Here is a 23,966-nt window from a genome sequence, read left to right on the forward strand (position 1 = left end):
CATGCTACTCTACCTTTACTGGAAGATTTTATTCCTTTTTTTGATATCTTTCTCTAACAAAACTACAGATCTGGTGGATTTTCATTATAGAATGATATGTATGATAACTACACTCATTTCCAAAAGTTGATGTTTTTCATTCATTTTCTGACTTAGAATAATTATATATTTCGACTGAGAATTAATTCACAAATATTTGTACCTAATCTGTGTAGGCATTGTATGTTGGTGTCAGAGTTATAAACAAAGACAGAAATGTTTCCTGCTCTAATGGAGTTTATAATCTCGGAGGAAAGAAAATAGCTAGTGAAATGATATAACTAGATGTATGTTGGGGAAAAAATTATTTGAAGGAAAAACACAAACAGCAGGATTCGGATGGGTTAAAGTAGGACCTAACCTTGACTGAAGGGTTCAGGGGGAAAAAAAAAAAAGACTTCATTGAGGAAGAAATGAATAAACTGAGATCTGAAAGATTCAATGACCAGTAATTAGGGGACCAAATAGAAGGACTGGCATGTCCAAAGGCATTGTAGCAAAATATAGCATGGAACTTTTGAGGAACCAAATGTAAGCCAGCACCGCTAGAGAAGGGAGAATGAAGAGAGCATGGTACAAGCTTGGAAAGGAAAGTCAGTGGCTTTGGGTCTTGTGGGCCATGTAAGGGTTTTATCTTAACCCCAAGAGCAAGGAAGAACTGTGGCATTATTTTAGAAAAGGGCTTATACTTGCATTTGGAAAGGTCTGATTTTTTAAAAAAGGTTTTATTTATGTATTTGACAGAGCAAGAGAGATCACAAGTAGGCAGAGAGGCAGGCAGAGGGGAAGGAGGAAGTAGGCTCCCTGCTGAGCAGAGAACCTGATGCAGGGCTCCATCCCAGGATCCTGAGATCATGACCTGAGCAAAAGGCAGAGGTACCCAGGTCTAATTTAGTTACAGTATGGAGAATGGTTTAGAAGGGGAGTCCAGAATGGGAGAAACAGAAGGGAGGCTTTGCAGCAGTTCAGGTGAGACATGATAGTAACTTGGACCAGGGTCAGAGCAGAAGAGATAAATAAAGTGGAAAATTTTTGAGAAATAATGAGGAATTAATATCAAAAAGTCTTGGTGATATATTGGTTTTGATATGTAAAGGATGAAGATGTCAATAATGTTTCCTAAGTTTCTTTGCCAAACTGGATAATTGAATGGTGGGTTTCATTTGCTGAAATGTAGAATACTGAAAAAGGCCTAGAGTTGGGAATGAAGGTTTGTGTTCAGGTTTGAACACATTGAGTTTGATATATGATTGATGGAGTCAGTGTGTTCAGGTTTGAACACATTGAGTTTGATATATGATTGATGGAGTCAAGTAGATAGTTGGATGAGTAGGTAGTTGGATATATGGAGCTGAAATTCAAAGGAGTGTTCTATGTGGAAGTTATGTATTTGGCAACTGGAGGGATGAATACAGGGTATCAGTTTCCATAATTTAGCAATGCTACAGGAATAATACTTATCTCTACTCCGAGATATTTCTTTCCTATGGAGAATATATATTCTACAGATTTCTGTAGTCTGAGTGAAAGGATTTAGACCATCCTCACCCCTAGTATATGTTAACACCTATTACTCCTTCCTTCTACTTTTGATTACTGTTTACAGAGGTGGAGGGAGGAAAAATTACAGTTTTTAAAACTAATATTAAATGCTTTTGTAAATTTTTTCTTAAAAATGAAAATCTTATCTATGGCTTAAGTAAAGGAAGATTTCAAAGTCAGAGCTCACTAATTTAAAAGTTTATTATTTTAGATTAAGGCTAGTAAGCTTATGTTTACCATTTCATTTTCTGTTAAAGGGAGAGCTTATAAAGGAAATGAGTAATAGAAACAAGAGAGCAAAGAAAAGATTGCCTAGCTAAGAAATTGAACCTGTAAAGTACATTTAGGAGTCTTTGTTCATATACCAGTGACGAAATAATGTAAGCAGAGTCCCAAGAGTCTTAGATTGATGACTTGACAGGCTATTTATAAATCAGTCTAATCTGCACTTTAAATAAACCTAATTCAGGTAATACCTGTTTAGTATATTTCCAGGAATGTTTTTGTAGTGAATTTTCCATTACATGATGTTGTTATTCTGAATTTTTAAAATTATTTCTGCACATATAATTTACAAAGCATCTAATCCTCATTATGATGAATTTGAGATTTTTTAGTTTCCTTCTGAAAAAAAGGAAAGATTACCTAATGTTCAGACTTTTGGAGAAAAGCAAGAGAATGAATATCTATTGAATTCATCCTCTGTTCCAGAGTCTTTGCCATCTCTCATGAATAAATTAATAAAACAATCCTTATAGTCACTGATACATCTTATTATTACCTCAGTTTTGCTAAGCAGGACAGAAACCTAGAGCTAAAAATCGTCCAAAGCCATTCACCTAGTAAATGGTTGCATTGGGATTTAAACCAGAATTTGAATGATTAAAAAACCCTTTCCTGTACCACTAAGCCACTCTTTTTCCATTACAGTTAGTTTAAATATTCATATTTTATCATTGTTTGAGATTGGAAGTTCAAATATGGCTTATATTTAACACTCTGGTAAAGAAAATTACCTTACTAAATGGCCAATTTACCTTACTCTCCTAGAAAATACTCAAAAAATTGACTTATTTAAAAAATATTGTATGTGGCGCTGGGTAGCTCAGTCAAGTAAGCATCTGACTCTTGATTTTGGCTCACGTAGTGAACTCAAGGTCATGGCATTAAGCCCTGTGTCAGGCTTTGAGTGCGAGTGGAGCCTGCTTCTCTCTCTCTCTATCTCCTCCATCTGCCCCTCCTCCCCCTTGCACACACGTGCATTGCTGTTTCTCAAATAAATAAATGCTTTCAAAATATGCAGATTTTTAATTCATTCCTACAGACCTTTCCCAGAATTACTCTGGAAAAAAGGATGGTTTCTTTTTTTTTAATTGGGATATAACTGACATATGATATACTAGTTTCAGGTGTACAACATAATGATATGATATTTGTATACATTGCAAAGTGATCACCACAACAAGTCTAGTTTACATCTATCACTATAGTTAGATTTTTTTTTCTTGTGATGGCAGTGTTTAAGATCTACTCTTTTAGCAACTTTCTAATATTACAATATAGTATTATTTATTATTATTATCACCATGCCTTACAGTACATCCCCATGACTTATTTTATAACAGGAAGCTTATACCTTTGCTCCCTTCACCTATTTCACTACCTCCTACCTCTGACAACCACTAGTTGGTTCTCTGTATCTATGAGCTTGTGAGGTTTTTGTTTGTTTTTTGTTTGTTTGTTTTTATTTTCTTTTAAGATTTCACATAGAAGTGAGATCATACAGTATTTGTCTTTTTCTGGTTTATTTCACTTAACATGCCCTCAGGGTCCAAGATGGCTTTTATATAGTGTTTATTGACACTTCCTAATACACTGATATGAACTAGTCTGTAGATACACATGTTGTCTAATCAAATGCAGACTGCTCTAACCTTTTCTTGGTAATGTTATTTTTCAGAAGGAGAACTTGAAGCAGAGTGGTTGCAAGACGTGGGTTTATCAACCCTGATCTCAGGTAATGAAGAGGAGGATGGCAAAGCCTTGCTCTCTACACTGACTCGAACCCAAGCAGCTGCTGTGAAAAAGAGATATAATACTTACACTCAAACCATGAGAAAAAAGAACAAGCAGTCTGTTCGGGATGTCAGAGACATCTTTGGAGTCAGCGAATCTCCTGTAAGTAATGAACACGGCTCAGAATTTTGGCTTGATTAGGGGTGAGAGGGAGAACATGAAGAAGATGTTAGAAAAAGTTGGTCATCTTGTCTCTTTTAGAGAAAACTAAAGCAGACAGCAGATTGCAAAATTTTTTACAAATTTGAAACTTAAGTGGTTATTCCTTATCCCCCCTATAGCAGTCTCCCTCAACACTAAATTAGTTCCCTTCTTTGTTGAGTTGAGAATAACTTATTTGGTAACGGAATAAATCTTTGTGCCTAGGATTCACAGAGACTTTACTTAATAAATCTGGGTGGAAATTCTGTGAACAGACAAAGGACTCCCAGGGAAGTGGGTCCAAAGTATTCTAAGCAAGCAGTAAAAAGTAAAAGATACAGCATTAATTAAGTGATTAATTAAGAGAATGACTCAGAAACATAAGGAAAGCATCACATGTTTTCTGAGAAAGGGCTGGTTGAAATTCCAGCTCACCCTTAGTAATTCTGTGGCCACAATCTTATTTCTGAGGCTCTTAGTCATGTTCTCCTGTTGCTCTGTTTTACTATTAGCTCTACTCATTTATTCCTTCATTCATTGCATCGCTGAAATCAATAATTGTGCCAGTGATGCAACCAGTATTACTGGATACATTCAGTGTGCAAGATCCTATGTCCCACATTAGGTTCTATGCAGATAGAATTCTTGGTGTTTTGGGGATATATAGAAAAAAAAAAAAGAAACTTGATATTCTGCTATAGTTACAGATAGTTGCCTGGAACAAGTTAGTTAATCACTCTGATCTATGTTTCCTACTATTTAATTTGTTATCATAAGACATAAATTAAAACTTAAAGAATATTGGGTAGCAGGCTTGCTTGAAGGCAGCCTCCAATTTGAGTTACTTTAGGTTATCTAAAAGTCATATCTTCTCTTAGATACATGAATCAACCTGGGTAGTTGTCAGAGTAGCTCATATTTCCAAGTTGCTCTTTGTGTTTTTGCTGATAATGCCCTAGAATAGCACTGTCCTTTAGAGCTTTCTAGTGATGGAAATGATTTCTGTGCTTTCCAAAAGGACAGCTAGTGTGTGTCCAATATGTAGCTAGTGTGAATAAGGTACTGAAATTTTAATTTTATTTAATCTTAATTGATTTAAATCTAAATTGCCACATATGGCTTGTAGCTAATGTATTGAGCCATACAGTTCTAGAACTTTCCACAGTACAAAATGATATACCTAAGGCAGTGCATTTTTAGTTCTGTGCTGTTTCAGTTTTCATCCTAGTTGAAACCTGTATCTTTGTGGAAGGCAAGATTTCTATGTCTATATTTGAGTAAAAGTGACACCCACAACTTGAAGTAAGGGCTTTAGCCATGGGAATCTTGGCCAAGATACTTATCAAAGAAAAGGTTTACCCTGCTGGTGTAAATTCCTTGGGTCATTTTACATTTATCACCCAGATTGTTTCAAGAGATTCCTAAGAACTTGGTCTGTATGCTTCCTTTCCCATTTCTGTTTCTAGTTACTTCAGACTAAGACTTTTCCTCTAACCTAGCAAACTGCAAAATAGTAGAGTATCTGCAGCTTCTCCAAATCCTGCAGGTACCCAAGAAGATGCATACAGTGCTTCTTTATGTTTTCTAAAGCTTTAAACTTCTTGTCACATAGAAACAGTGTTCTTCCCTCTTTTACCTAGACCCTCAAGGAAAATATAAAGTGGGCACTTACTCACTGGGGCTTTAAGTGTAAAAATAAATGAAGGGTGTCTTACTTTTCCATAATATGCAGGTTTAGGAAACTGGGTTTAACTCTAGCAAAGGCAGAGAGACGGCCACATTTATGGTGGGCAAGGGGAATGGCCCTGGGCACTCTCTCTCCTGCACATCTTCCTCTTCTCCCTTCTACTCTTTCTGCTGAGGCTCCATTCCAGGGTGAACAGAGAATGGGTGTGCAGCAGGGTGAGTGGTTATAGGTGAAGGGAGTAGAGGTCTTGCACTATATCGAGAAGGGTAGCATCTGGAAGTCAGTGAAAGCCTGGCATTGTATATGCAAGTTCAGAATTCAGATTGTTCTTTAACAAAAATGTAAAAACCCACATAAAGCTAGCCTTTAAGAAAATATGGTAGGGCTTTCTAGGAAAGATGGCAAAAGAGTAGGGGACCCTCGTTTCATCTGGTCCCCGGAATTCAGCCAGATACCTATCAAACCATTCTGAAACCCTCTGAATTCAACCTGAGATATAAGAAGAGAATTGCTGAAATCCTACAAATAGAAAAGCGAACATTTTTTGCAAGGTAGGAGGTGCAGAGACATAAATCTGAGGGGATATATCATAAGATAAACTGTGGTGGGGAAGGAGCCTCTATAAGCCAGCTACTGGAAACTGATAAAGCTGCAGAGTTCAAAATCAGAACTTTTAGAAGTCTTCTCCAGTGAGGGACATCCCTGCCTGGAAAGTGCTCATGTGGTAAAGCAGGGCAGAATCTTAGGTTGGACAGTGTGGTCTCTGGATCCCCAGGGTCACAGACAGAGTGGGGGTGCCTGAGTGTGGCAGAGTTCCCAAACTTTGGAGCCAGGAAGCCAGCTATATTCAGTGAGCCTGGAATGGGCTCTCAGCTAGGTGTTGCCACAAACCAGGAACCACGGCGCAGTCCTGCAACTGCTCTCTAAGCAGAGGCCCAATAAGCGATAACCACTCCAACATGCTGCTTCTCCTCCCACTCTGCCCCCCCCCCAAGAGAAATAGCAGGGTTGTCACAGGATCAGGCAACCACTCCCCAAGTAGGGGCCCAGTGAGCCAGGGGACCATGATGAGACCCCCTCCCCGGAGGATTTGTGTGGGTGTGCATCGCAGGAGCCTGCAGAGTTTAGCACACAAGAAAGGATTAACTGCTTTTCCCTGAGGGTGCACTGAAGAGTGGCGACACTGGTTGTCCAGCAGATCAGGACACTGACATTTTTACTTTTTTGTTCGTCCTCTAAAGCGGTGTGAAAAGCCTTCAGGGAACAAAAGCCACAGAGAGCAACCTGAAATAGCTTACACTGAAGCCGGCTGCCTGGCAAGGGTGGTACAGTTCCGCCCAGGCAAAGACACCTGAGAATCCATGCAACAGATTCTCAGAATTTCAGAATCTTCCCCCAGAAGTCCAGCAGGAGCATCAGGCAAATACCAACTTTATGGATCACACAGAATTAAAAAAACTCCTGCAATAAGGGAAAATAGTATATAGAATTTATATAGTATATAGAATTTCTCATGAATCTTTTGTATTTCATTTTAAAATTTTCTGGTTTTTTTTTTCCTTTTCATCTAGTTTCTTATTTCATCAACTCTTTGATTTTAAGGGTTTTTTTTAATTTTTATTTTTACATTTACATTTTACAGATATATTCTTCATTTTGGGCTTCGTTTTACTGTATTCAGTTTTATTTTCTTATATGTATAAGTTTTTATTTCTTTACAATTTGGGGATTTAGCGTCTTCTAACAAATAGACCAAAATACACCCAGGATCAAGTGGATTATTCTTTTCTGTCCATCTGTAAGATTATATTCTCTGCCCCCCTTTTCCTCTTCTTGTTTGCTTGCTGACCTCTTCAGATTTGTCTAGTGTATATTTTACTGGGGTTGTGGTTGATATTTTTTATTTTGCTCTCTTCTTCATCTATTTTTCTCTGGACAAAACAACTAGAAGGTGAAATTCACAACAAAAGGAAGAACCAGAGGTAACACTCTCTGCCCCAAATCTAGTTGGTACGGATATAAGAAAATGTCATAACCAGAATTCAGAATAACAATGATAAAGTTACTAGCTAGGCTTGAAAAAAGCATAAAAGACACTAGAGGATCTCCTAGTGCAGAAATAAAATCTAATCAGACCGAAATTAAAAATGCTTTAACTAAGATGTAGTCTGAAATGAATGTTTTAACAGCTAGGGGAACTGAGGCAGAAGAGAGAGTCAGTGACATAGAAGGCAAAATGATGGAGAAGAAAGAAGCTGAGTAAAAGGAAGAAAAAAAAACTAATGGATCATGAAGGGAGAAATTAGTGATACCATAAACCAAAACAATATTGGAATTATTGAGGTTGTAGAAGAAGAAGGTGGGGGTACAGAAGATATCTTTGAGCAAATCATGGTTAAGAACTTCCCTAACTTGGGGAAGGAAACAGGCATTCAAGTCCAGGAAGCACAGTGAATCCCCCCCTCAGAATCAATATAAGTAGTCAACACCCTGACATTTAATAGTGAAGCTTGAAAATTTCAGAGATAAAGAAAAAATCCTGAAAGCAGCTTGAGATAAGAGTTCCTTATTGTATAAGGGTAGGAACATTAGACTGGCAGCAGACCTATCCACAGGGACCAGGCAGGCCAGAAAGGGCTGGCGTGATACATTCAGGGTACTAAATTTAAAAAAAAAAAAAAAAAAAAAAAAAAAAATAGCAACAAAGAATACTTTATCCAGCAAGGCTGTCATTCAGAATGGAAGGAGAGATAAAGAGCTTCTAGGACAAACAGAAACTAAAAAGGGGCTCCTGGATGGCTCAGTCAGTTAAGCATCTACCTTTGGCTAAGGTCATGATCCCAGAGTTCTGGGATTGAGCCCTGCATTGGGCTCCCTCCTCAGTGGGGAGTCTGCCTCTCCCTCCTCCTCTGCCTGCTACTCCGCCACTTTATGCACATGCTCTCTCTTTCTGTGTCAGTTAATTAATTAATTAAAACAAAAAACAAAAAAACAAAAGCCAAGAGCTAAATGAATTTGTGACCACTAAACCAGCCCTGCAAGCAATATTAAAGGGGGTCCTGTAAGCAAAAAGAGAGTGCAAAAGTAACATAGACCAAAGAACCAGACAGTCTGTGGAAACAGGGACTTTACAGATAATACAGTGGCACTAAATTCTATCTTTCAATAGTTACTCTGAATATAAATGGGCTAAATGCTCCAATGAAAAGCTTTGAAAGGGTATCAGATTGGATGAAAAAAGCAAGAGCCATTAATATGCTGTCTACAAAAGATTCATTTTAGACCCAAAGACCCCTGTAGATTGAAAATGAGGGAGTGAAGAATGATTTGTCATTTATTGGACATCAGAAGAATATTGGGGGCCGCCTGGGTGGCTCAATCAGTTTAAGCGTTGCCTTCATCTGAGCCGCTTAACCCATGATCCCAAGGTCCTAGGATTAGGCCCTGTGACCCAACTCTCTGCTCAGCGGGGATCCTGCTTCTCCTTGTCCTTCTGCCTGCTTGTTCTCTCCCTCTCTCTCTCTCTCTCTTTCACCCTGGAAGAAATGGATATATTCCTAGAATCATATAAACTACCAAAAGTGGAACAGGAAACAATAGAAAACCTGTGACAAATGCTGGTCTTCAAGGTATATAAACAAGCCTGTAATCATCAAGCTAGTATGGTACTGGCACAAAAACAGACATGTAGATCTATGTAACAGAATAGAGGACCCAGAAATGGACCCTCAGCTGTATGGTCAACTAATCTTTGACAAAGCATGAATGAATGTCCAAAGGAAAAAAAGACAGTCTCTTCAACAAATGGTGTTGGGAAAATTGAACAGCCACATGTGGAATAATGAAACTGGACCATTTTCATACACCATACACAAAGATAAAATGGATGAAAGACCTAAATGTGAGATAGGAATCCATCAAAATCCTAGAGGAGAACACAGGCAACTACCTCTGTGACCTCAGCCACAGCAACTTCTTGCTGGACACATCTCCAAAGGCAAGAGAAACAAAAGCAAAAATGAATGATTGGGACTTCATTAAGATTAAAACTTCTTCACCGCAAAGTAAACAGCTGACAAAACTAAAAGGCAACTAACTTATGGAATGGGAGAAGATATTTGCAAATGACATATCAGATAAAGGGCTAGTATCCAAGATCTATAAAGAACTTACCAAACTCAATACCCAAAAACAAATAATCCAGTCAAGAAAAGGGCAGAAGACATGGACACGTGTTACTCCAAAGAAGATAGCCATATGGCCAACAGACATGAAAAAATGTTCCACATCACTTGGCATCAGGGAAATACAAATCAAAACCACAGTGAATACCACCTCACACCAGTCAGAATAGCTAAAATTAATAAGTCAGGAAACAAATGTTGGTGAGGATGTGGAGGAAGGAGAACCCTCCTACACTGTTGGTGGGAATGCTAGCTGGTGCAGCCACTCTGGAAAACAGTGTGGATGTTCCTCAAGAAGTTGAAAATAGAGCTACCCTATGACCCAGCAATTGCACTACTCGATATTTACCCCAAAGATATAAATGTAGTGATCCAATGGGGCACCTATACCCCAATGTTTATAGAAGCATTGTCCACAATAGCTAAACTATGTAGTGAGCCTAGATGTCCATTGACAGATGAATGGATAAAGAAGATATGGAGTATGTACAATGGAATATTACTCAGCCATCAGACAGGATGAATATTTAACATTTACATCAACATGGATGGAACTGGAGGGTATTATGCTAAGCAAAATAAATCAGAAAAAGACATTTATTGTATGCTTTCACTTGTATGTGGAATATAAAAGACAGTGTAGAAGATCATAGGGGAAGGGTGGGAAAACTGAATAAGAACTCATCAGAGAGGGAGAAAAGCCATGAGACTCTCTTAATTGAAGGAAACAAACTGAGGGTTGGTGGAGAGGACGTGGACAGGGGGATGGGGCAACTGGGTTATGGGCTTTAAGGAGGGTCATGATGTGATATGCAACTGATGAACTACTTAACTCTACATCTGAAATTAATGATATATTATGTGTTGGCTAATTGAATTTAATTTTTAAAAATGTGGTATATGTACCATGTATCAGGCCTGATAAACATCTTCACAGATTTTCTTCCTAAAAAATTCAGCATCTGTTTCTGCAAGTGGACCTGGAAGTTTCTTAGAAACATACCTAAACTTTTTAAGTTCCTATTTGAATGTGACAGCATAAATATTAATTCCTCTCTTCCTCCTTCTTTTGCCCAAAGTACCTGTCTGTCCCTCTCTGTCTCTTTATTTGCTTCTGTCCTCCTTCACTTCCTCCTTCCTTCTCTGTGTGTGTGTGTATTTGTGTGTGTTTCTCTGTCCCCCTGTACTCCATCCACTCCTACTCTTTCTTTCTTTCTTTTTTCTCATTTATGTACAATAATAGAACAGTCACCTAAAGTTTCCATTTCACTTTCTTAATGAAGATTTAATGTCTTGAGTTTCATGAGATAAGTTTACATTAATCTTATACATATGAATCTGATCCACTGTACTTACCTAGTGAAGATACAAATTCAGTAACTTAAAAGAGAATTAGATTATGCTAGTCTTTTCTTAATTTTTTGCGCATTGAATCCCATGCTTGGAATAACCTCCAGAATTTTGGAGATACTTGCCCATTGTCTTGTGCACTGTTGACTGTGGAGAAGCATGGTATCTCTACTGACCTCATTCCTTTATATACCAATGTGGAAGCTTTTTGAGCTTTATGTTTATTGTTGGAACCTTGCATTTTTTTCCAGTTTTACCTTTTCACAACCTACATCCTAGTCTGCTAGGGATTTTCCATATGAAAGATCTTTCAATATGAGCACTCAGTCATTTTTTTGGTTCTATATATTGTCTTCTAACATTTAAAACCAATACTTATTCCTTTCTTTTTCTCCCTTATCTCCTTCTGGAACTTCTGTTAGATGACTGTTGCACTGTTTGAATTGAACCTCTGTGTCTCTTAAATGTTTTCTTGTTTTCCAAGCTTTATTTGTATGTATGCTTATTCTACATTCTTTCCTATCTCTTCAAATTTTTTTTTTAAATGACAATAATTTGGTCATGGTTGTATTGATACTTTAGCATTTAGTTACTTTTAAGAAATTTCTTTAAAGTTTTCATTTATTTATATGAGAGAGAGTGAGCACAAGCAGGGAGGAGAAGGAGAAGGAGATTCCCCACCCAGCAGGGAGCTCAGTGTGGTACTTGATCCCAGGACCCTGGGATCATGACTTGAGCTGAAGATAGAGGCTTGACTGATTGAGCCACCCAGTTGTCCTGATTTGAAGAAATTTAACAGTCATATTATTAATTTCCTGAAGCCTCTTCTTTTCCCTGAGTTTCTCTGTGCCTTAGTGATCTGCTCTTTTTTGCACTCTAAGGTACTAAATTAAACCTTAAATTCCAACGTGTTCTTTGTTTCCTTGAATTACTGTTTTCTTCAGGATCCTGTATTTATTTTTGCCATCATCACATTACTATTGTTCAGTTGATTTTGATCTTTGGGTGTTGATTCTTATTTATTAATGGAGGACTAGGTTAAGTCATTGATTGATTGATGAGTATAGGTAAAGACTGTATATTTCCTGTGTAATCATGTACACTTATTTTCTCTCCAGTACTCTTGTAGTGGATGCAGTCTGGGCCTGTGTGAGTGGTCAAGTGTGTCAGTCACCTGTCACATTTCACTTTAAGACAAACAAATACGGTATCAATTCAAAAGTAATGATAATCTTGAAGAACTATAATTTATTTGTTTTTCAGGCAAACCTAACTTTCCTTTTTATACTTCTATCTATATTCTTTTAGAAGGCTCCAGTGAAGGTCAATTTTATTTTTGTCCAGGACCACTACACCAGGACAACATTCCTCCTCCTCCCCAAGTCAGGTGCTCACCAAGAGAATGCTTGTTGTGTTTTATTCTGGAATCCCATTTAGCTACTGCCTGCTGTTCAGTGCTACAGGAAGGGATTGTTTCCTGGGCTTTTTGTTCAGAACATTCTTAGGTTACTTTGGCCATTGTCTTCTGAATTGGGGATGCCTTTTTTTTTTTTTCCCCTGTTCTTTTTTCTTTTTTTTTCTCCTTAACGATTTTATTTATTTATTTGACAGAGAGAGATCGCAAGTAGGCAGAGAGGCAGGCAGAGAGAGAAGGGGGAAGCAGGCTCCCCGCTGAGCAGAGAGCCCGATGTGGGGCTCAATCCCAGGATCCTGAGATCATGACCTGAACTGAAGGCAGAGGCTTAACCCACTGAGCCACCCAAGCACCCCCTTACTGTTTTTTTATTCTCATGTTGGATATGTGCTTTTTCTAGATCAGCATTTATCTTCTACACATTTTTCTTTGTAGTTTTTTTTCGGGCTGACGTTTTCCTCTGCCCTTATCAAACCATTCTTGCTTGCTTTTTATCTTCCAGGAACATCCAACAATTTCTATTCTGTTAATGGAAATGTTTAGTGGGTTCTAGATCTACTCTTTGAAAAAGGTATCTCTGACACTTTGAGTCAGATTTGTGGAGGGAGGGGAAAGTAGTATGTGCATTTTGCTATCTTGATCCAATTTTCCTATGCTGTTTCTTCAGTAATATTTGTTTCTTCCAAAAAATGTGTTTTTCCCTATTATTACAAAAATAATCTTTACTGGAAACTTAGAAAATATGGACAAGCAAGATAAATGACTGCTTCTATAGCCCCAAATAAATTTTTTTAAGGTTTTATTTATTTATTTGACAGAGAGAGAGAGTGATCACAAGTAGGCAGAGAGGCAGGCAGAGAGAGAGAGAAAGGGGGAAGCAGGCTCCCGAGGCTCTTAGCAGAGATCCCGATGCAGGGCTCGATCCCAGGACCCGGAGACCATGACCTGAGCTAAAGGCAGAGGCTTAACCCACTGAGCCACCCAGGTGCCATAGCCCCAAATAAATTTTTATGATTTAATTAAATATCCAATAAATATAATTTTTAGTGGAATCCTAGCCATAAAAGAATATTTAACCCTTGTGTTAGTAGAACTATTATACACTAAATCACAAATCCTAAATCAGCTTCTGGTTACATATTACAGTCTACAGTACTGTTCATCATGAGCAGAATTTCAGTGCCCAAATACATTTGTTTCTAATATATAGAAGATGTGAATCAGATGTTCCTTTCAGTAACACATTTAATTGAGCAAAATAGTCTATCTAATTTATTTCCAACTTCATAATTGATAAAGAACTAGTCAAAGGTGGGACCAGCATAACTGACTGCATAAAAATAGTCATGCACCCTGAATTAGTTTTCAGTTAATTAATTTGGGAGAGAATGCATGTGCTCACACTAGTGGGAGAGGGAGAGAGAATTTTTTTTTAATTAGTTCCATAGGTAAAATTTAGTGATTCATAGTCGCATGTAATACCCAGTGCTCATTACATCAGGTGCCCTCCTCAATGCCCCTCACCCAATTATCACTTCTCCCTGCAACTCCCCACCCTTCCACCTCTCCTCCAGCTTCCCGAGAGAGAGAATCTTAAGCAGGCTCCAAGCCCACTGCAGAATCCAACATGGGGCTCCGAATGACCCTGAGATGATGACCTGAGCCAAAATCAAGAGTCGGATGCTCAGCTGACTGAGCTACCCAGAAGCCCTTCATTCACTCTTATTTAAGAAACGATGATTGTATTACCTGTATACACATTCCACTGCATGTAACAGAAAACCTAAGAAATCATGAGTTATACAAATAAAGATTTTTTTTTTTCTCTCTCTCTTTAGGAAGAAGGTGAAGGTAGGTGTTCTGTGCTTCCATCTTCTTTCCATCTTTCTACTTTGTCATTCATATGCAGCCTTCATCCTTTTACCTGTAAGTTTGTTGGGCCACTCCTAGCGCTATATTCATATTCCGGGCCATTCCTGGAACTTGTACCAACTCATTCTATCTTTCTGAGCTTAATCTCCTAGAAATCTTACTCTGTAGAATCCCAGTTGCCTTTCATTGCCCAGAAATGTATACGATCATCCTTAGCTGCAACAGAGTCTAAGAATTCAACGTTTTTTTTTTTTTTTTTTTTGGTTGGTTTTCATTTGTTTTAGTTAGACACAAATGTCCCTGAGGGGTGGAAAATCAGGATTCTTTTAAGGAAGACTGGTGATTGGGTTTGGGGTGAACAATTAACAGTATTCTCCACAGAGACCAATGTCTGTCATCATGCCCTGAATGTAGTGGGTTCTCAGTATTGACAGATGAGTGGCTACATGCAGTGATTGGTGCACAGCAATCAGATCTGTGGATCTCTCCACAAATCTGCATCAATGTACACATATATGCAGAACACATACTTGAATGTGCAATTACACTGTGGAGAATATGCCTGAATAAACCTGAACTTTCATTTTTCTCAGTGGCCAGATGATTTTGGTTTTATCGCAGCTCCTTTTTTGTATGTGACCTTCTATGAAGAAGGGATATCAGCCATTCCTTACAGAAATGGTCAGTTGGTAAGGTAAAGCAAGGGACTTAAGAGTAAGGATGCTGGGAGAAGTGATTATTTTAAGGCAGTCAGGAAAACTTGAGCAAAATGCCTACTTGCCTTATAAGAAAGAAGGAAACAGATGAATTTTGGAACACTGAACAAATAACTTATAATTATTTGTTTGATAGCCACCACTCCAGAAGTGATTTCTCATCAAAGAAGTGTTTTATAAATATTTTGGAAAATATCTGAAACCTTTATCTCCATTCAGCTGGTAAGTGTGCTCTTTTAAAAAACAAAAACTTGTGTAGGAAAAAAGAAGAAAGAAAGAAAGAAGGAAACAGAGACACTTAAACTCAGGAATGAAAAATTACTTAAATCCACAAATAACTACATGGCCTAGCAGCTGTCTACAAAACCATGGCTGCAGTTCTAGCCCCAGCCAGAAGTCAAGATGTCAGGGATGTCATCATCTAAATGTTGTTCTTTTTCCTGAACACGTAATAGAGAGTTTTATGCTACTCTCCATGTATCTTTCAGTATTGATTTAATTCTCAATATAAGAAATACTTTGACATTTCATATAAATAGTTTATGAGGGGCCGCATGGTAGCATTTTTAAATGTGTAACAATAAGTGGGGAAAAGTAGACTGTCTAGTGCAAGAGGTAAACACATTTCAGCAGAGCCCACCTTGTCTAGTTTAGTTCAGAGATTCAAAGAGTGCTAATCTGAGTTCGTAACTGCCAATGACATGATCTCAGTAGAAGGGTTTTGTGTGTGAGATGAATCCAGTGCCATGATTTATACTACTTAGCATAAGGCCTGCATCCTCTTACTCAAGTGCTGCACCCAGACTAGAGGCATAGAAGGGCACGAGTTTACTGACATCTGCCTCCACTTGGACTCATGACAGTAGGAAATTTATGGTGAGAGACTTTCCCTTGTTACAACTCATATATTACCTTCTCTTGAGCTCTACTTTTTTTCTTTCCTACCAGAGGAGGAGAGATACTTTAGGTGTTCCAAGAATAACCCTGGTACCATCCTTGATCTGATGAATAATGATGATGATGATCTTTAGTTTCTATACTTTATTTTCATCTTACATGTATTTTATGTGGGATATTCTATCTGGATCTTTAAAAGATTGTCCTAATTCAAACTAGTTGTTGGTTCCTTCCAAATTCTGCTTAAGGGTTTGGATGTGTCTAATTTGTCTTCTGGATGCTCTTCTGTTGCCTGAGGGTTTTGTCAAGTTTTGTGAGCAATCCTATTTTGCAGATTTTGTCACTAGTTTTTTTTTCTTTTTTCCTAATTTCATTATTTTCTCATAAGATTATTAATTCCATTTAGTTAGAAGTCTACTTTTTCTGCTACGTTGGCAGTAAGTGCCCTTGGTTTTAGATTGTTCCTGCATTGTAGGGAGTCTTACATACCTTACTTCCAACCAGGACTCTGATCCAGACTGTGATTCCTCTCTCCCGTTTACTCTTCCAGACCAGCCAGAATAGGGACACACAGAGTAGATACTAGTGTTTTCAAATAGTGGATTTCTATCAGCCTTTCTCCTGGCTGTCTCTGTATACTATTTTGATCATCTCTTCTTCATCCTGTGGGTGAGGGAGGGATTCCCACCCTAGGGTTACAGGGGTATCTTGATACTCAGCAACAGACAAGATCAACAGCAATTTATTATCACATGTTCTCACAGCTTGGGGGATGTGGACACAGAGCCATGTGTGGGGTGCACTTGGGAACAGAGTGAATAACCAGGGGTGGTAGGAGACAGGCTTTGTAGTATCAAGAGAGTGAGGTACCCCATGGTTCCCACGGGAGGATGTGATTCGCTTGTTTGAACAATTTCACCGGCTAACAGGGAACTGAAACATGTTACTCAAGGATAAGCAGGAATTGTGTCTGGTCCCCCAGATAAGGAATATTGTCTGTCTAGGGGACCTTTTATGAGGGACCAGTGCAGGAGGGGAGCTTCTAGTTACACCACTTGTGGTCCTTGCGCTTTTACCAGATGTCATTGCAGTGCTGAAGAGTGAGCTTTACTCTTGAAGTCTTATATGCCACACCCAATATATCCACACTGGCCATGGACTCTCATGATTAGTCTAGGCTTCTTTTGTTTCTTTTCCCTTTTATCATTATTCCATGTATTTCAATTCCTTGAAGATCTTACCACCTTTTAAAGGCGAATAAAGGGGCAAGTGTGGTGCCAAACACGTGAAGAAATCTTGCAGTGAGATGAAAGAGAACATTAAAGTTTTGTTCCAGCCCTACCCCTGAACTACTGACAGGTTTCTGGAATGAGAAAGCGAGTACTGTTCTTTCTCCTAGGAGGATGGTGAGGGGCTACCATAGTAGAGTAAATACAGAGAATGGTACAAATACTAATTTGCATAATCATAAATATTATAAAATGTTACATCTTTTTAGCAGATTACATCCTTTATCCTTTGAGCAAATCTGGCAAAAAATATCTGTGGATACTAAATTTTCATATCTAAAAAGCTTAAATCCTAAACTAGGAGTATCAAATGCTAGGCCCTATATTAATTTTTTCAAAAATTTGTAAATATTAATCTGTTTGCTTTTTCATGTAGTGTTAATGTTGAGAAATCTGATGTCTCTCTAAATCTTACTCCTTTATTTGTTTCCTTTTCTCATTTTTATATTTCTGGAAGCCTTTTACCTTTATCTTTAGTGTTGGAGACTGGAACTGTCATCAGGATATGACATCTTTTTTTAAAAATTTATTTTTTATTTTTATTTTTTAAAAATTTATTTGTTTGAGAAAGAAAGAGAGCTTATGTCCATGTGTTTGGTGGGAAGTTGTGGGGAGGGGCAAAGGCAAAGAGAAACCCAAGCAGACTCCTGGCTGAGCGACGAGCCCACACAGGGCTCAAGTCTCTTAACCTTGAGATCACAACCCGAGCAGAAATCGAGTTGGATGCTCAACTGACTATACCATCCAGGTGCCCCTGACACCTTTTTTTAAAATCACAGTCAGCACTTAGCTTTTTGTTGGTGAAAAATGTTCCTTTTCTTTCAGTTCTAGCCATTCTCTTTCCATTATTTCTTTAGTATTTTCCATTTTCCTATCCTTCCTTTCAGTGCCTGTGTGTTAAACTCACATAGTTCTTAAATTGTATGTTGTATTTCCTTGTCTTTTTTCCTATTTGTTCTCTTTGCTAGTAGATTTTGTCTATATCAGTTTGTAGATTCCTAATTGTCATTTTTGCCATGAGTGGTTATAATTTAGCCTCTACTGATTTTTTAATTCAGTAGTCATACTATTAATTGATAGGAACTCTTTTTTCAATGACTTCCCCTTTATTATGATAGTTTGTCCTGATTTATGGTTGTAATATCTTTTCAAATCTCTCTGAAATTAACTTATTTTAAGCCTTTTCCCTTCCCTCAATTCTTTTTCCCAGAATGTTTATCACTGTACTTTTTTAGAATGTTGATTTTTTTTTTGCCATGACTAAATTTATTCATTACACTAATTTTCTCCAATGGCTAATGGTCCTTGGTGATTGATATATATTTAATGGGCTAGACCAACCTATTAGTGACTTATGATGTGTTATTGTTATGTGATTTCTCTACCATGATATAGATATTTAATCAAAGGATTCTTTATTAAATGAGAGGGCTGATTTTGGGTACTGTGTAAGTCAGTAAAATATGGGAATGAATGGAAGTTAAACTCTACATATGGATGAGTATCCATGCTCACGTGCACATGTGCACACACATGCATGCATGCGTGCACACACACACACCAAAGGGAGAGGGGTGAATGACTTCATTTCTTACTATCCAAGACAAAAAGTGATGTTTCCTTTTATTCTCCCTTCCGTGACTTTGATAAAGGTCCAGAGTTACCTGATACTGAGATGTGTTTTGGTCTCAACCCTGGACAACTTTCCAAGGCAGGTGGTTCACTTCAGCCAGAGTGATTTTCTTGGGCCCATATGTAGCTACTGCCTGCTGTTCGGTGTAAAGGGAGCCTTTGGGAGATCTGTCTGGTCCCTCCATTGAGGAAACACTTCATGATAAATTATTGTGGCCACTGAGCTAAGGCTCCTTCCTCCCCTTTGTAATTTTCACATTGAACTCGCTTGGTTGTATGTTTGCTGTTTGTCGATTTAACCTTTCTTTGCCAGCAATGTTGATTTATGCTGTTCTTAGGGTAAGTTCTATACAATTATGAAATACATTGTTTACATTTTATTTTGCAGGAATTTCTAACAGTGTCTCATCTGTTATTAGGACACCTTGTTGGTTTCCAGTGCCACTTGGAGCTATTCTTATAACAGTACACACCTTTCTCTAGTTCTGAGTGATTGGAAGTGGTGTGCTCTCAGTTCTCTGTCCTGACCTGGTTTCTTGTACTGCCACTTTAGCATTGCTTCTACTTGGAAAGAGATGTCTATTTTTCTTACTCTAATGCATACATATTGGGGGAAAGTTAGAAAATATGGAAAAGCAAGATGAAAAACAACAGTTTTGAAGTCTCATGTAGCAGTGTATGATTTCATTAATATCCAGTATGTTTAATTTGGCAAAATGTTGCTTCAATCATGGAATAGAATAATTGCGTTTTATTTTGGGGAATGCCATTATATCACAAATGCTGCTAAAAATCTTAGAGCATATGCACAAGACCTAAAATGCCATCTATCACAATCATAATAATCTCTAGATAACACTTGCTGCATAATGAAAATCAGAGCTTTTACAATATTCAGTGAATAGGAATCAAATATTTGGTTCAGTCTTATGTGCTTTTGAGTTAGTCAACCTAATGTATTTCTAGTTTCTTGATTGAAAAAACTGCTCTTGCTGATTTGTAAATCATTACAAAAAATTATAAAGTTGGTTTTAAAGTGGCATAGGTTAATCAGTAAGCTTCATGACTTAGATGATTAGAGATTTATTATCCTTAAAGTCTGAGGCTGGTGTGGCTGATTTCCTAGCATGAATCTACCAAGTTTTTCATCTTTCCATTCTGCTCCACTTGGCCTATGGGCTAATATTTAGTGCTTCTCAAGTATATCTGGGCATCACAGACACTGGATCCTTGTGAAGAAGAAACAGCGTCAGCTGTTTCTTTAACAAGAAAACATTAGCCTTCCTGGATACTCTACCAAGTAGGATTCTGCTTGTATCTCATTGGTCAGAGCCATCACATGATCACACTTTAGTGTTTTTAGTTTAGACATAACATCTTTGGAGCAAATCATGATATTCATCAGTTAAGAAAAGTGGATTTTGGCAGGTAATTAACAGTGTTTGCTTTTGAGACCAACTTATCCTCCATCACCATATGACTATACATTTGTAGAGTCTTATATAATGTGTAATTGAATAAACAATCATGTTGGGGCAGATATGCCTGGTTGAAAATGACTCTCATTCTTTCATTAGCCAGGTGATACCTGTGACAACCATACTGCTCAGTTGGATGGAACCCCGGAGGAAAAAGAACTGCCAGGAATTATCAAAACAAGTGGGTCCTTGGTAAGTTACAGCAAGATAGCTGGGGATAGGGATGAATGAAGAAGTCATTTTTTTCAAGACAATCAGGCAAAACTTCAGAACAATGTACCATAATTAAGATGGCTGGACAGCTACAGCTCTCAACATACCTATCCACATTTACTCAATTTGCAGGAAAACATTAAGCATTAAATAAAGCCAAGTTTAATAGTTAAATCCACAAATAATTGCATACTATATAAAAACAGATAAATACCCAGAAAACCAATGATTGTAGGCCTTTTCTGGGACAGATTTATCTCCTCTCCATTTTTCTTTTATTTTAAAAAATTCTCAGAAGAGTGTTCATTCCATCAAGTCATAGGTCCCTCTGCTGGAGGGGAAACATGTGTCCTCAGGTTTCTACTGTTTGTGCAGTACAAGGTGAAGATGAAGCACCCTTCTTCTGACCATACATGTAACCTCAGGTGTCCAGTGTCTCCCTCCCTCTCCCATCTCCCTGCTTGCCCCATCCCCACTTCTCCTCCCAGGTGACCCAGAAGAAGGAACAGCCAGACAAGCTTGAGGAGGAGGATGGAGCTTATATCTCTTTCCAAACAGGAAAGGGGACTGCATTTATGGTTTAGCCCAGAACATTTTCTCACAGGTTTCTATGTGCACTCCTACTTTCTCTCTTTGGTAGAAGTCATATAGTCTCTTTTTTCTTTTTTTATTTTTCTGTCCTCATATTCCCTCTCCTAACTTCCTTCCCGATAGCAAAAGGCAGAATGGTGAATTGTAGTAGGTTCTCTCCTCCTTGCTGACATGGTGTTGGGGAGAGTCTTTGAATGTTCATATAGTGAACCCAAGTATGGTTACTCACACTTTGGGTTGTCTTTTCTCATTTTGGACATGACAGTTGTCTATTTAAAAATTTTCTCCATTTACATTCTCTCTCTTTTAAGGTTTTATTTATTTATTTGACAGGCAGAGATCACAAGTAGGCAGAGAGGCAGGCAAGAGAGAGGAGGGGGAAGCAGGCTCCCCGCTGAGCAGAAGGCCCGATGCGGGGCTTGATCCCACGACCCTGAGATCATGACCTGAGCCAAAGGCAGAGGCCTTAACCCACTGAGCCACCCAGGCGCCCCTCCATTTACATTCTTCATTAGTGCTGTTTTGATGGGGCAGCAGTTGGATTATAGAAGAATTTATGTTATTCCTAGAATATCTCTCTCTCCGGTCACCTCTCATGTGAATGTTGCTGGGAATCTTTTTTCCTGTTTTTATGTTTTGTTCACTGTATTAGGTTTTAGAAAAGAGAGGTTTGATCATCTGATTAACTTTCCCATTTAATCCTAGAATATAACCCCAATTGTTTACAGAAATAATATAAAATTTCTTTTGATATTGAAAATTATTCCCAGTTTGTTTCCTGCCAGGATTTAACCTTTAGTTCCCTTAATTTAAGCACATAGACCCTTTACCTCTGAAAACAAATCAGCTTTCTCTCTCAAGAATATACTTTGAGCTTTCCAGTGTTTGGTATTTTTCTCATCTTCTAAAATGGGAAAAAGATTCAAATAGACACTTCACCAAAAATGATGGCAAATAAACTCGTGAAAGGTGCTCAGTAGCACTAGTGATTATGGAAATGCAAATAAAGCCACAGTGAGATATTCCCACATAACCTGTGGAATGACTGAAATTAAAAAGACTGACCATTTCAGCTGCTTTTGAGGGTGCAGAGCTGCTGACGCTCTCCTGCACTGCTGGTGGGAATGTAAAGGGGGCCATCCACTTGGGAAAATAGTGTGACAGCTTCTTAAAATGTTACACATATACCTACTGCAGACCGAGCTGTTCTACTCATACATAATATATGTTCATACAAAGACTTACTCAAATGCTTCTAGTACAATAGTCCCAAACTGGGAATAGTTTTTCCCCATAGATGAATGGATGAACAAATTCTGGCATATCCATACAACAGAATATTATTCAGCAATAAAATGCAATGAACTATTGATATGTACAATGTGGATGGATCTCAAAGTGGTTATGCGTTGTGAAAGAAGCCAGATCAAAAAGATCCAATTTATGTAGAATTATGGAAAATGTAACTAACCAATAGTGAGAGAAGGAAGATTGTGATTCCCCGGTGACCTGGGGATGGATGAGGAGAGGAAGGAAGGAGAGGTTAACAAAGGGCTATAAGAACATTTTTGTGGTGCCGATTTTGTTCATTGTCTTGACTGTGGTGATGGTTTCACAGGCCTACATTTTTTGTCAAAACAACATCAAACTGTATACTTTAATCTTTAAATGTTTGTAGTTAATTGTATGTCATAGCTCAGTAAATCTTTAAAAAAGAGTCCATATTACATCTTATTATTTTATTAATATCTGAAGTATTTATTTTGAAATAACCTACTTAAAATAGTCTATTTATGTATTATATACAGTTGACCCTTGACTCTCATCACAAATGCCACTGAATTTGGGCATTTACAAAAGTCCTACAATCCAGTCTAACATCATAACAAACCTCTAAAAATCACTTCTTGGATAGATAAAATGTGCAGTCCAGATAAATGAATTAGTCATTTGAGGCGTTAGTATATGCAAAAAAGCAAAGTAGTTGATCTAGTTTAGTTCCAGTGTCTTAAGTGAAAATCAAATGCCTGTATTTGCTATTCTTTCATAATTCACTGCAGCATACAGTCATAGCATCTGTTAAAAACAATGTCAGTTTCATCTGTGTTTGCTTTGTGGAAAATAAAATCTAAGGAACTTTGATTTAAACAAGTAGGAATTTGTTTTAATCACAAAACAAGTACTGATGGTGGTTGGTAGACCGTCGCTGGTACATCTGCAGTACAGTGCAGTGACAGGCTTAGCATGAACTTCTGCTTTTTGCCTTTTATGCTGCCACCTTAGCATTTAATCCGTACTCTTACAAGATGGTTAGTAAACTCTGGATACCATGTTAATATTCCCAATAGGAACGTGTGTCAACTGACTAACCGTTACTATTGGAAAACCTTAGCTGTCCTGGATAACTTTTATGATAGAATATCTTCTAATGTTTAGTGACTGACTATTGCACTCTTACATTATTTGTTTTTATTTTCTTATTTTAGTTGCCTAAATCTCATTCCTTCATAAATGAGGGGGTATTTTTTTTTTGTTTCCCTGCCAATTTTTGAATTTTTATTTATTTTGAATTTATTCCTGGAATTCTGAATTTTCTTGAGGATCTGACCTTTATTCCATTCATTTTGGTCTCTACTTGGCAAGTTCTTTTCACCTGAGAACTGTTTTTTTTTTCCCCCTCTAGTTTCTGGACACTGTCTTCTTTTATGTCTTAAGTCATTTTTTCCTCCCCATTTTTCTGTGTCCCCACCCTTCTAGAACACCCTTCTAGAACACATGGTTGTTGCTATGTGTGAATGAAATGCAGTGTCTTCTTTTTAAATTTTTTTTAGAATTGGGGGAGGAA

The 23,966-nt window shown here is 37.8% G+C and overlaps 1 protein-coding gene across 4 annotated transcripts in view; it reads left to right on the forward strand.

Annotated features, from left to right (window-relative positions):
* The window catches only part of ARHGAP28 (Rho GTPase activating protein 28), a 209,536-nt gene that overhangs the window by 122,044 nt on the left and 63,526 nt on the right, over positions 1 to 23,966 (forward strand). For all 4 annotated transcript variants that reach the window (XM_044243370.1, XM_044243372.1, XM_044243371.1 and 1 more), the window contains 2 exons: positions 3,542 to 3,759; positions 20,417 to 20,509. In XM_044243370.1, the coding sequence (XP_044099305.1) occupies positions 3,542 to 3,759; positions 20,417 to 20,509 (311 nt within the window). The remainder of the gene's footprint in view (positions 1 to 3,541; positions 3,760 to 20,416; positions 20,510 to 23,966) is intronic.

Source organism: Neovison vison, chromosome 3, assembly GCF_020171115.1.
Source record: "Neovison vison isolate M4711 chromosome 3, ASM_NN_V1, whole genome shotgun sequence".
Taxonomy (NCBI): domain Eukaryota; kingdom Metazoa; phylum Chordata; class Mammalia; order Carnivora; family Mustelidae; genus Neogale; species Neogale vison.